Here is a 13,831-nt window from a genome sequence, read left to right as displayed (position 1 = left end):
TCACCCTCTGCGGACAGAGTGGGGAGGGCCAGACACTGGCACATGTCTGCTCTGACTTAGGACTCACGCCAGGCCCAGAGGATCGACTAGAAAACCAAGGGCTCCCAGACAAAGCACAAGTCCACGAGTGGCAGGACTGACATTAAACACTATGCTTTAGTGTCACGGTCCTGACAAAACCACAAAACAGCAGCAGGGCCAGGGAGTCCTGTAGGTCAAGCCAGGCTTGGGGTGAGGATGCGGAGACCAATGAAGGAGGGAACATACAGGATACCCAGTGCAAGACAGCAAGAAAAGAGAGTGGGGCCCAACGTCACCCAGGTAGAGGCAGGCCTGCCATGCTTATATGGACTAGGGCAGTGGCAGCAGCAGTGAGGACGGGCATAGGGAAGGAGACTCAAGAGATTCAAAGGAGGTAGGATCAGTGGGAGTCCCAGGTCTCTGCCAAGTGGATGACCCAGCCCTTGTCCAGAGACAGGGTGGCTGGGGGAGTACAAGGTACCTGCAACAGGGTCTAGGTCCCTCTCCCAGATCAGAACTCCAACCTCTGAAAGCAGGAAGGGCAAGAGCCCTAAGCAGCCAAAGGTGGCGGCTTCAGAAGTAGAGAAGCAAGTGAGGGTGTCAGAGAGACAACCAGCCCACGGAGGCAAACCCATCACAACACACAGGGGCTCACAGAGGAGCTCACCACGCACCCTTGTATAACACCTACCAGCTACTTTTGCCCTCCACCCTGCCTAACCTCTGCTTTACTAACTGCTCAGCCCAGAACCAAGGGCAGTTCCTCCTCCACAGGAACATGCATTTCTCTTCTCTGAATGGCCTTACCCAGCCTGGCTCTCCTATGGTGCTCTCTCACTTCTGTGCTCTAAAAGGCATCCTGGTAATAACTCTCCACGGTCACAAACAACACCCATTCCCCAAATTTTCCAGCACATATGATCCTTTCCTACCCAGGACCAGAAGAGAGGTGGATTACTCATTCCTGCCACTGAGGGTGCCTGCTGGACTCCCTCGGCACTCCTGCTGTCCTGACCCTGTGCTCACAGCCTGCAGAACACTCATGCAGTCCATGTGGAACACCTCCTGCCTCTCACTTGGTTTTCTCCCTATGAGGGAAGGCTTTTTCCCCTAGCTATCTATTATCACCTCTACTCCGACGGATTAAAAAATGGTAAAAGGGATCAAATTTCCTACTTTTTATTATTAAAAAATGGTTGAAGTTAAGCTTCATACCAATGTTACCAACACACAACATTTTCTTGTTCCCCACCATCAGAGAAATGTTACCATTACCACAATCCTTATCAATGTCCACTTGTCTCTAAGCCACACGTGAAAATAAAATGTGTGGAGATGCCTGGGTGGCTCAGTCGGTTAAGCGTCTGCCTTTGACTCAAGTCATGATCTCAGGGTCCTGGGATCAAGTCCCACATCAGGCTCCCTGCTCAGCGGGGAGCCTGCTTCTCCCCCTGCTTGTGCTCTCTCTCTGACAAATAAATAAAATCTTTAAAAAGAAAAGAAAATGTGTGTACCAGTCCCCTTCAGCTAAGTGCAAACAAAGCCAATCCTGAGGGAAAAAAAAAATTTGCTTGGACGGGACTCCAAAACATCTAGATTTTATTATCATTTAAGAAAAAAAAAACCCATATGGGGCGCCTGGGTCTCAGTCGGTTGAACGTCTGACGCTTGGTTTCAGCTCAGGTCACAATTTCATGGGTCATGGAAACAAGCCCTACATCGGGCTCCATGCTCAGCAGGGAGTCTCTCCCTCTGACTCTTCCCCACTTACATGTGTGGGCATGCTCTCTCTAATAAATAAACAAATCTTAAAAAAAAAAATAAAATAAAAATTAGAGGTGCCTGAGTGGCTCAGTCTGTTAAGTGTCTGCCTTCAGCTCAGGTCATGATCCCAAGGTCCTGGGATCGAGTCCTGCATCGGGTTCCCTGCTCAGCAGGGAGCCTGCTTCTCCTTCTTCCTCTTACCCCTACTTGTGCTCTCTGTCAAATAAATAAAAATCTTGTTTAAAAATTTTTTTAAATTAAATTAAATTTTAAAAGACCATCATCTTTGATAACAAAATAGGCCACAAAATAGGTCTCAGAATCACAGACTCTTTAGAATTAGCAGTCCTCAAATCTGACCTCTATGCATTTTTTGGCAAATATTTCCCCTATCACACATGGTTCTTTTAGAACATCCTGTCAACCTGCTTGCCAGAAACTTAACTCCTGAATCAAGCATCCTATTTCTAGAAAGCTCAAATTATTACAAACATTGATGGGTCAAAATCTGTCTGGTGATTTTTATGTGCCCTCATTCATGATTCTATTCACAGCCTGTTAAATTACCGTTTGACGAGGAATCTCTACATATCCTGGCTCTGAACTTTCATCTAAGTCATCTAGAGTATCTGGCGCCCTCTGCTGGACATCCCTGAGGAAGAAATCAGGTCATTTTTCCTTCCTGCTGCCGGTGGGGATTTGGTATAATGCCTCAAGGTTAGCCAAGCAGAGAACACTGCCAAGAAGGCTTAGTTTTGCAAACCACCCCACCCTTTGGGGACGTGGGAAGCAGAGATTACAACGGGAAAATGCCGCACCACACTATTAATTTTTAATGTAAGCTCTAACAGAGAAAACATTTTTGTCTGTTTTTCATTGATGCATTCTGAGCACCCAGAACAGAGCCTGGCATATAGCAGAAGCTCAATGAACATCTGATGAATAAGCTGTATTCTCTACATTCCCAGTTTGGGAATTTTTGTTCGATTAAAGTTTACTGAAAATACCAGTTTTGCCTACAGCAAAGATTGCTACAAGAGTACCTTTCCCTGGGATATCAGAATTCCTCGCAGAGTGTCAAACCCCACAGAAGGCCCGAGTCCAGTCTCATCAAGAGAGCCCTCCAGGTCGAACATGGGGATACAGGGGCAGAAGAGCTCTGAGATGTGATGTAGCAGAAGCAGCCGATTCCGTAGTGCTATTATGGGGATTTCCTGCAAGTGATTGTATTCCATGGGAACCTGAAACATTGAGACTGCGTTAAGTCAACTTAGGTGTCAAATGCACAGGTAAGCTGTAGTTTACAGATAAACTGTGAAAATATTTTTTTCAAAAACAGAGAAGCACTGTGACTTCTGACTCTGGTACGAATAACCTCATTGTTTTTAGAATAATATTCTGGCCAGCTTGACTGCTTGAGTCAAGTAATGTAAACCAAGGAAAATACTAAAAAAAATTAGTCTACAGAAATATATTTACCAAGGAATATGTGCAGCTTGTACTATCAGAAGGGTTTTATATAGTTTATGATAGATTTAGAATGACAGGTGACACACTGATATATATAGAATGTTGGTTAACGTGAATTTTAAGGTTCTTAAAAGTACTGTTTTTCACATTATGATCCTGAACTATTTTCAGTGGAACACCTCTATAGATATACAATGGAAAATGAAGTGTGAGTGTGGCATACATCCATAATTCAATACACAGATAGTAACTCTGTCACTATTTGTACACCTCCTAGCCCACCTGGCCCAATCAGTACTGACCTGTGCAGGAAGCTTCCCAGCACTGGCAGGCTTGCTGGTTGACCAGGCAAGGGTATGTGCTGAGCCGCAGGCCACGCGGTTGACCTTTTTACCCTGAAGGGCGGCTACCAATCGAGGCCTCTGGATGGCATTTGTAGTTCCATCTCCCAGTTGTCCCTCATCATTGTCGCCCCATGTATAAACTTCTCCTAAATGAAGTGAATTTAGAACAAGAATTTGTATACTAGGACTAATGAATGCGCAACCACCAACATCTTCCCATCACAATCATACTCCTTTCAATGGGTGTTGGTGGTCAACTGTCTGAATATCAACTTCATGTGTGATCTACATATCTCTAAGCACAGCATCCAAACAGATAGGATGCTTCTCAGAACTCAACAGTCCCTGCCAACCAACATGCCTTTTCTAGTAAGAGGCATAAGATTCTGGTCTTAAAATAGCATTTGTTCACAGGACTAAGCACATAACTGCAGCAGTTCTTAATCAGAACAAGTAACAGTAAAACAGATGGTAAAATTCTTAATTGCCCAAATTAATTTTTTATGTTAAATGGAGAGGAAAAAATCAGTTTTTAAAAAAACACCACCCCTGTTTTTAAAAGAAACACAGTTCTTCCTAGAGTTATTCATAACCTAAACATGAGATTCATCACTGATGAGAATCATATTTTTATACTGTACCATGTGAAATCCTAACCATGAACCACCACCAGAAAACTGTTCTAAGGGAAGATCACTCAGTGACTAAAACAGAAATGAGGTTAGTTGCCATATCCACAAAGACTCCTCAGGGAGCCATGCAGCCACAAGCAGCTCTCTATAAAGTGTGATGCCTACATGATCAAGGGCAGTGTGCTTGAGTCCTGCCCCTTCCCATTAGTCCTAAAGCCACTGGGTGGGCGTCACAGCACAAGTAAGGGGAAGAGGACTTCTCTGCAGAGGTACAGCTGGATGCAGAGAATCAGAGTCCACAAATGACAAAAACTTGCATATAGGGGGTGTCCCAGTGTGGGGAATTGGCCCAAGCAGAGAGACCAGTACCCCATGTGTGGGGGTGGCCCAGCGTGGGCAGTCACAGACTGAGACAGGTGAGGAATCATTCAGGGGAGAGGGCAAAGGCAAAGATGATGGGACACTGGTCACACGCAGGCATAGTGACTGAATCACTGCACTAGGGATAATGAAATCCAGGATTCTCACCAAAAGAGAAAGGAGTTATAAGTATGGCAAGAGAGAAAACTAGAATGAACCCTGTGGTACAGAACTGGAACCTGTGGTCCTGGTGTAAATGTGTGGTATTCAATATACATACATAGATACAAAAACAACATGGATACAAATCTGTATATTATTTACACATGTATTCCATGGTTCTGTCCACTCAGAAGGCCTGGGAGCAGTGACATCCCAAAAGTAATGAGCACATCTATTGACCTGATCTGAATTCTAAACATCATTCTCCTCTAAAGACACCAGGACTCCTTAGGGAAATGGCCAATGCTAGGCATGGGCCATGGGGAGTCAAGAAGAGGATAGGGTGTCTATTAGGCCAGAAAGCAAGGAAGTATTCAGTGAATGATGGGCACACACCAGCAAATAAAGCAAGCCTACTAGGGCCAATTTGAGCATCAAAATTAGTAACAGTAACAGATTATATATAATCCATTGAATAAACTGGGAAACCATGAGTCCCACACAGGTGTAAATGAAAAAAATAATTAAACATTTGATGAGAATAAAATATTCAATGAGAAAAGGGATATTTAAATAGTTTCAAATACCCTCCCAAATACTTATTAGTTACAAAAGATGTTCACAGTGGAAAAGCCTGGCAGCCATCACCTTAATCAAGTGATTGAAGTTAACACCACTGATAATGAGACAAAAGAGAAACTGCGTGTCACCTGATGAATTAAGAATGAATTAAGAACACAGCATGAATTAAGATCAAAGATGAGCAACTTGAATCTACTGAGGAGATTCAGACAAACTCAAACTGAGGGATGTTCTACAAAATAACAAGTGTCTAATATTCAAAAATGTCACAGTCCAAAAGACTCAGGAAGACTGAAGAAGTGTCAAAGAATGATGCTCACAGTCACCTGAGGATTGTCTCAGAGCAGAGACAAGAACCTGTTTCAGCTAAATATAACCTGTGTTGTAGCATAAATGGGCGTACATTTATCGGTGTAGTAATAACCAGTGTGAATTTCCCAAATGCACAGCCCTGTTGGGATTGTTTAGTAGTGTCCCTGTTTGTAGGAAATAAACACTCAAATGTTCAGGATGATGGGCAGTACCTGACTCTCACATGGATCAAAAAGAAGGTCTTTCTACTACACTTCCAACTGTTCTCTAAGTGTGTGATTTGCTTCAAAAATTTAAAGAATGAAAATGAAGCAAATAAAAAATGTGTTCTAAGTTCTTGATTAAGAACTACAGGGGCGCCTGGGTGGTGTGAGGGGCGCCTGGGTGGCACAGTGGTTAAGCGTCTGCCTTTGGCTCAGCGCGTGATCCCGGCGTTGTGGGATCGGGCCCCACATCAGGCTCCTCCGCTATGAGCCTGCTTCTTCCTCTCCCACTCCCCCTGCTTGTGTTCCCTCTCTCGCTGGCTGTCTCTATCTCTGTCAAATAAATAAATAAAATCTTTAAAAAAAAAAAAAAAGAACTACAATGTCAGCCCACAATAGGCCATAAAAATTACTAATTCATATATGAAACTCTTCCATAAACGAAACAAATGAAGGGTACATATTCATAAAATTCACCAAAGGCTTTAAAAGGGAACAAAATGGGGAAATGAACGTTTTAATGAAAGATGGTACATTAGAGTTTTCTATTATTACCGTAATAAATTACCACAACTTACTGGCTTAAACAGTTCTTTCAGTTCTGTACGTCAGAAGTCTAACATGAGTCTAACTAGGCTAACGGCTAGGTATCAGCAGTCTGCATCCCTTCTGGACACTCTGGGGGAGAGAACCCATTTCCTTGCTCATTCAGGCTAGTGGAATTAAGTTCTTTGGAGGACCAATGTCCTGTTTCCTTGTGGGCTGTAAGCTGACAGCTGTTCCTAGCTTCCAAAGGCCACCCACATTCCCTGGCCCCTTTCCTCCATCTTTGTAGCCAACAATGGTGGATCAAGACCTTCTCACACTTTGAAAAATCTCCCCTGCCTCTTATCTGTCATATCTCTTTGACTGACTCTTCTGCATCCTTTTCTGCTGTGAAGGGTCTGTGTAATTACACTAGCCCACCTAATTATCCAGAATAATTTCCATATTGTAATGTCAGCTGATTATCAACCTTGATTCCATCTGTACAGTCACTTCTGCCATTGTACTGGTCCCCAAGACCACCTTCAGGTTTGTGGATTCATTGGGTAAACTCCCAGGCCTCAGCATACAGTCACAGTGAAAGGGCACAAAGAAAAATGAGCAAAGGGGAAAAGCACATGGGGTGAAGTCCAGAGGAAATCAGGTACAAGCTTCCAATGACCCTATGCCAGTGGAGTTACACAGGACAAGCTTCATTCCTCTAGCAATGAGTTGTGGCAACACATGTAAAGTGTTGTCTACCAAGGAAGCTCATTAGAGACTTTGGCACCCGGGGTTTTCACTAGCGGTTTTCACATGGACACTTCTGCCTGGCACATACCCAAGTTCCAGGAAACAGGTTTCAGCAGAGATCACATTGTTCAGTTTAGGCACAGCAAGGCCTTTTGTCAATTAGAGCAGGGAGGGAGCCCTCCCAAAATTCAGGTTCCTAGAGGCCGGCTGAGGGCCACCTTGCAAGCAGCCCTTCCTAAGGACAGCAGTATCAGATGTGCTTTGTTAGCTCTTTTCTGCACAGCTGTGAAATAGAACATATTCACAAGTTTTAACACCAGGGGCTGAAGATGACAAGAGCCAGAGCCCTGCTCACCACAGAAATTCTCAGGTATGCTATAATTGCTCCCCATTCCTTAAAGCTGTTCAGGAATAAATATTTATTCCTGAACAGACCGCTTAGATTTTAAAGGCCTCTGTGTCACAACATTGGGCCTCCCACCTACCATCCTCAGTGCAGCACACACAGTGCAGGGAACCAGTGGCAATAGCAATGACTTTCTTCCCCTGCAACCCTTGGACCTGCCGAGGTCTTCTAACATGGTCATCAGATCCATGGCCCAGCCTGTGATAGTCACCTTTGCCCCTGCACAAAAGGAAATATAGAATTATGAGTGCAAGGCCCTGTCATTTACCACCCTGCCCCACCCTACTGGCTTAAGCACCATACTTCAGGACACAAATCACAGCCGGCTATAGAAGTTACGTCTCAATCTATGATATGTCAGCTATGTTAACAGAAGTTATATTAACTTCACATTAGTAAGCCAGTTTTGGTGATATTAAACAAATAGAATCTTACATACCAAGTATAAACAGCACCAGATTTGGTAAGGGCAACAGAAAACTGGGATCCACATTCTACTTTAACCACTCCAAGGCCTGTAAGAGAATCAATCTGGAAGGGAAAAAGGTTCATTGAGACTGAATCAAGGTTTTTGCTGACTGCTGCAACCACATAGAGACTGAATTAAATCTAATAAGGAACTCTGAAAATCCTTACTCAGGTCAAATTTTCATACAACTTAAAATCCTACTCTACCTAACCAAGTAAGTGTTCTCAGGAGGAACAGGAATGCCTGGCTTTGAAGGCACACATGGTAACACTGTCCACGAGCCCATGCTACTGCACAACGAGACCCAGCATGTGTCACTAAAAATGGACATGTCACAGTTGAAGGTCTGTGATCACTTCCCCCCAGAATCCACTTTCCCAATTCCATTTCTCTTTCTTTGTGGTGTGGTGGCCCCATTTTCCAGTAAGCCTTATACTTCTCCTCTGCCCTCCAGCCCTCTCAGACCCCACAGGCCCACAGGAGAGGAGCAACAAGCAATGGGGAGGAGGGCTGGCCAAGAGGACCACGGCTACGGCCTTTAGACAAGCCCTATCCATCTATCCGGATTAATTAAATTAAATATGACCTTGGTCAGGTCAGTACTGGAATTCACCTCCACCCCTGAACACTTGGGGTCCAGGCCCTTCACAGCCAATACCCAGAGGGCTCACTAATCTAGTCATCACCTTTTCTCACCCAGCAAGCTATGTTCCTATTATCCATGACTGTTCTCAGACTTAAGATCTCATATTTGATTTTAAATTTAAATTAATTAAAACAATCAATTCTCTCAGTTCTCTCCTCACCTTCACCTCTGTCACAATCACATCAGTAATGACCTCCGTCCCAGCAATGTCCAACATCCTAATCCCTGAAGGTTCAAAGCCTGTGTCTAAGCTTTCCTAACCATAATAAAGTCTACAACCGACAGTTTTTTCATAAATTTGGAAACCCTAAGTAACCTGTAACATGGTTAAAATACCGTACACCTGAGAGAGAAAAGGACCAAGAGATGATAAGACTGAGGAGGAAGCCCTGAGCTTCTGGTTTTCCAGCAGTGCCCACCAAGGCACAGGGGTGCTTCCAGGCACATCTCCATCAGGCTTTGGCTGCAGGCAGCACTGGCCAACCACTCTCTGCAGTGATGGAAATGTGTTGTGTCCACAATGCCCAAATGGAAGCTGCCAGACACGTGCAGCTACTGAGCACATGAAATGCGGCCAGTGTGAGCAAGGAAGTGAATTTTAACTTTACCTACTCTTAATTGAGTTAAATTTAAAATTAAATAGCCATGTGTGGCCAACAGCTACTGTACTGGGCAGCACAGCTCTGGGAAGAAAAGCTATGCAGTTCTAGTCTAGGCTCTTGTCCCATCTGAGGGGCCTCTGGTAGAATGCTGCCCCCCAGGGCTGCCTGTGCACCATGGGGGTCTCTATTCCGCACACACAGTCCCAGATCCCTAACAAGACTGGACACCAAGCAGAGAACAGTTTCTAGTTTTCTTTCACAGCACACACCCTCCCAAATCCGCAACAAAGCACCTCAGCTAAATGGCCTGGTCATGTTCATGCACCCTGCAGCCAGCACAGCAGTCAGCACATGATCTAAACACATCGGTGAACTCAATCTCTGCCAACTGCCCATACGCAAGAGCAAGGCAGTCTCACAAAGTTACGAAATTGCTCAGAATCATGCAGGTCACATGGAGAAAAGCAATCTGACCCCCAACCCAGGCCTGTAGCCTCTTCTTTTAGCTTGTCACAAGATGTCCATTTAAATCAGCCTCTGGCTAAGCCAGATGTAACCCCTTCAGCAAGTACTGTTACATTCATAACTATACAACTCTGTAAATTGAAAAGACCATGAACAATTTGTTACCCTTTTCCTCAAAGAGGTCTACATACTACATAAAACCACAGGTCTCAGTAAATTATATAAATTTCCCAAGACAGCACAAATAGCACTTAAAATATCTCAATACCTTTGGGCCTTTCATTCACTTTTTACTCAATTACCCATTATATTTTCTGCAAAGAAGGTAAGATGAGGTTAAAATACTCCTGAGAAGCACACAGAGGGGGATGGGGCAGCGAGCCCCCATGCTCCTGGGAGGGCCCAGGGGGCTCTAAGAGCTCCAGAAAGACCTCAAACCATCCCAAGATCGTTGGGAAAGGTGCCTTTCTCCCACTGCACAGACACAAATACCTTCATGGGTACTTTACAGCCATCACTGCCTCCTCGGCCAAGCTTGCCATAGTCCCCGTCCCCCCAGGACCAGACAGTATCATCATCAGTGAGGCAGAGGGTCTGAGCATCTCCACTGCCACAGGCGACATCAACCACGCGGTGGCCCTGCAGTGCTTCCACCTTCAGAGAAAAGGAATCAAGGTTATCTGACTGCAGTAGAAAGAAAGTTTACCTAAGGAAAGTCTTTATTTTTCTTAATTTTTTAAAAAGATTTATTTATGGGCATCTGGATGGCTCAGTCGGTTAAGCATCTGCCTTCGGCTCAGGTCATGATCCCAGGGTCCTGGACCAAGTCCAGCATTGGGCTCCCTGCTCAGCAGGGAGCCTGCTTTTCCCTCTCCCACTGCCCCTGCTTGTGCTCTCTGTCAAATAAATAAATACAATCTTTAAAAAAAGAAAAAGATTTACTTATTTGAGTGAGAGAGACAGAGCAGGCTCCAGCTCGAGAGTGGGGGGAGGGGCAGAGGTAGAGATAGAATCTCAAGCAGACTCCACATGAGCGCGGAGCCTGATGCAGGGCTCAATCTCATGACCCTGAGATCATGACCGGAACAGAAATCAAGAGTCAGACACTTAACCGACTGAGCCACTCAGGTGCCCCAGGAAAGGCTTTAAAGTACTCTGATGCTCTTTGCGGGGCGGTGAGGGTTGTTTTAAGCCTTTGCAAAGCACTTGCAATTTTAATAAACCTGTAAGATAAGACAGAAATGCCTTCATCTGTTTGAACCAAATAAATCTAAACTATAGGAGACAGGAATCAGTGTCCCCAATGAGTCAATCCTACCACACCAGGAAGTCTTATTTACTGCCTCACCCAAAATACAGCGGGCCGTCTAGAAACCAAAGCATTAGCTAGATGCCAAATAATATTAATATATAAATATATATAATATAAAGTATAAATAAAAGGGTATTTCAAATACTATCCTGTTTAAATGACTCACTGAATAAAAACCTACTTGTAAATAATGAGGCTAAGGCCATCAACTCTAAAACAAAAGAAACTAGCAGAGGAAATACTTTTGACTTTTAAAAATCATATTGGGATATTGACAATGGCAAGCTGCCTCCCCCACCACCTTCAATGGTGAGGGTGTGAAGAGACACCCCAGGCCTCTGAGCACCTTTTCAAGGTGCCTTCTCACCAGCTTTGGCTTTAACTGGTCCTCACTGTCGCTGTGTCCCAGGCGGCCATACCGGCCTTTGCCCCAAGTGTAGAGGTCCCCTGCTGCGGTGACGCAGGCACTGTGGGCTCCACCAGCAGCAACGTCAACCACTTCAATTCCTCTCAGAGACTCAATGACTCGAGGGCGGTCACACGGACTGTAAAAAAGGTCACCAAAGATAACTGAAACAGTTTTATTCTTAAATATTTTAAAAGTATTAAATACTAGGCTTTTGGTTTGTGTTCACTTGTTTAATGACACCTCTCAAATCAATTGTTAATTAAGAATCATTCAGACCTGAACTCAAAATTTTACGATTTCCTGAATGTCTCCTTTTATACCAGCGGCCCTAATGCCAGAAAGCAGAGACTTTCAGTCTAAAGCAGAGGCCAGGAGACTAGTGCCCAAATGTGGGCCACTCTGGCCCATGGCCTGTTTTTGAAAGGCCAATTAGCCTAGAATGAATTTTATATTTTTAAAGGGATGTTAAAAAAAAAACAAAAACAAAAACTGAAAGAAGCATATACAACAAAGACTGTATGTGACTGGCCTAAAATATTTATTACTACCTGGCTCTTTACCAAAACAAGTTGCCCACCCTTGCTATAAATCAACATTTCATTTAAGGAGTTTTATTATTTGAATGTCACCTAGCCTACAATGTGGCAAGCACTGATAGCAAATTTGTTTTCTTATTATCGAGTTTTGAAAGCTCCTTATAATAACTTGAATATAAGACCCTAGCCAGATGTATGATCACAAATAATACTTTCTCAGTCTATAGCATGTCTTTTAAATCTATCTTTCGAAAACCTGAAGTTCAAATTTTTATGAAGTCCAATTTATCCTATTTTTCTTTACTGGATCATGTTTTTGGAGTTCTATCTAAAAATCCTTGTCTGACCTAAGTCACAAAGGTTTTCTCTCATGCTTTCTTCTAGAAGTTTTTGGATTTAGGTTTTACATTTATGACTATCAATCATTTTGAGTTAATTGTGGATATGGTGCAAGAAGTTCACTGCTTGCTATATGGTAATCCAACTGTTCAAGACCATTTGTTGAAAAGGCTCTGTTCTCCAATAAAATGTCTGCACTTCTGTAAACTGTGCACTGGATGTTTTAAGGGAGAAATCAAGCTTCATTTTTTCCAGTCATAATTCAATATTTGTGATACATTTTTAGACTCGATTCTGTTCCACTGATACATTTCTCTCTTTTTAGGACAATACTATACTGCCTTGATTACTATAGCTTTAAAACGAGGCTTGAAGTATTGTCAGTCCTCCAACTTTGCTCCTCATTTTCAAAGTTATTTTGATTATTCTAGGTACTCTGTATTTCCATACAAATTTTATAATCAGCTTGTCAATTTCTACAGACATTGTAATTGGGAAGGGGTAGAGCATATAGGTTAACTGGAAGAAAACTGACAAAACAATATTGAGTCTTCTAATACATGAACACAGAGTATACTCTCCTCCATGATTTTAGATCTTTTAAAATTTCCCCCACCAATATTTTATAGTTTTCTGCCTGTAAGTCATCCATGTTCTTTTTCCTTGGTCAAATTTCTCCCTTACTATTTCAATTCTGGGAGGAGGGTAATATAAATGGTATTTTTTAAACTTCAATTTTTTATTACATTTGCAAATGTATAAAGACACACAATTGCCTTTTATTTATTGATCTATCCTGTATCCCTGATAATCTCACTTATTAATTCTAGTAGCTTTTTTGTAGATAGCACGGATTTTCTATATAAACAATTATACATGTAAATAGACAGCTTTAATTCTCTTTCCAATCTGAATGCCTTTTATTTCTTTATACTGCTATACTGCACTTGCTAATCGCAAAGTACAATACTGAATCTAGATAGCAGATATCCTTGTCTTGTTCCTGAAATTAGGGGAGGGTCAGTCTGTCACTATTAAGTATTGTATTAGCTCTACGTGTAACAGAGATGCTCTTCATCAAGTTACAGAGTTCTCTTTTATTCCCAGATTGGTGAAAACTGTTTGTCAGGAACAAATGTTGAAGTTTGTCAAATGCTTTTCCTTCCTTCATCTACTGAGATGATCATATGGTTTTTCTTTTTTACTTGATTCATTTTCCAATGTTAAAAAGCAATTACGCAATTTCTGACATAAAACTCACTTGGTCTGGTGTATTATCCTTTTATACGTCAGCCTCCATATTCTAAAATGTTAAGAATTTTTACATCTACTTTCATGGAGGATATTGGTCTGTATTTCCCTGTAAATGTGTGAGTCTGGTTTTGATATAAGACTAAAGCTATCCACAAAAAAGAACTGGGGAGAATTCCCCCCTCAATTTTCTAAAATAGTTTGATAAGAATTGGTATTATCTGCTACATATACATATCTGTTACTTATACATAGGCAGGAATCTTAT

At 42.7% G+C, this 13,831-nt stretch overlaps 1 protein-coding gene across 5 annotated transcripts in view; it reads right to left on the bottom strand.

The window, feature by feature from the left end:
- HERC2 (HECT and RLD domain containing E3 ubiquitin protein ligase 2) overlaps positions 1–13,831 on the bottom strand; it is a 237,594-nt gene that overhangs the window by 16,480 nt on the left and 207,283 nt on the right. For all 5 annotated transcript variants that reach the window (XM_026510286.4, XM_026510288.4, XM_026510289.4 and 2 more), the window contains exons 80-85: positions 11,396–11,573; positions 10,209–10,370; positions 7,974–8,065; positions 7,614–7,753; positions 3,558–3,745; positions 2,829–3,026 (exon numbers count right to left, since the gene is read on the bottom strand). In XM_026510286.4, the coding sequence (XP_026366071.1) occupies positions 2,829–3,026; positions 3,558–3,745; positions 7,614–7,753; positions 7,974–8,065; positions 10,209–10,370; positions 11,396–11,573 (958 nt within the window). The remainder of the gene's footprint in view (positions 1–2,828; positions 3,027–3,557; positions 3,746–7,613; positions 7,754–7,973; positions 8,066–10,208; positions 10,371–11,395; positions 11,574–13,831) is intronic.

This window comes from Ursus arctos, unplaced genomic scaffold, assembly GCF_023065955.2.
Source record: "Ursus arctos isolate Adak ecotype North America unplaced genomic scaffold, UrsArc2.0 scaffold_28, whole genome shotgun sequence".
In the NCBI taxonomy this organism is placed as follows: Eukaryota; Metazoa; Chordata; class Mammalia; order Carnivora; family Ursidae; genus Ursus; species Ursus arctos.
The sequence above is the reverse complement of the archived record's forward strand: the minus strand, read 5'-3'. Positions and strand labels throughout refer to the sequence as shown.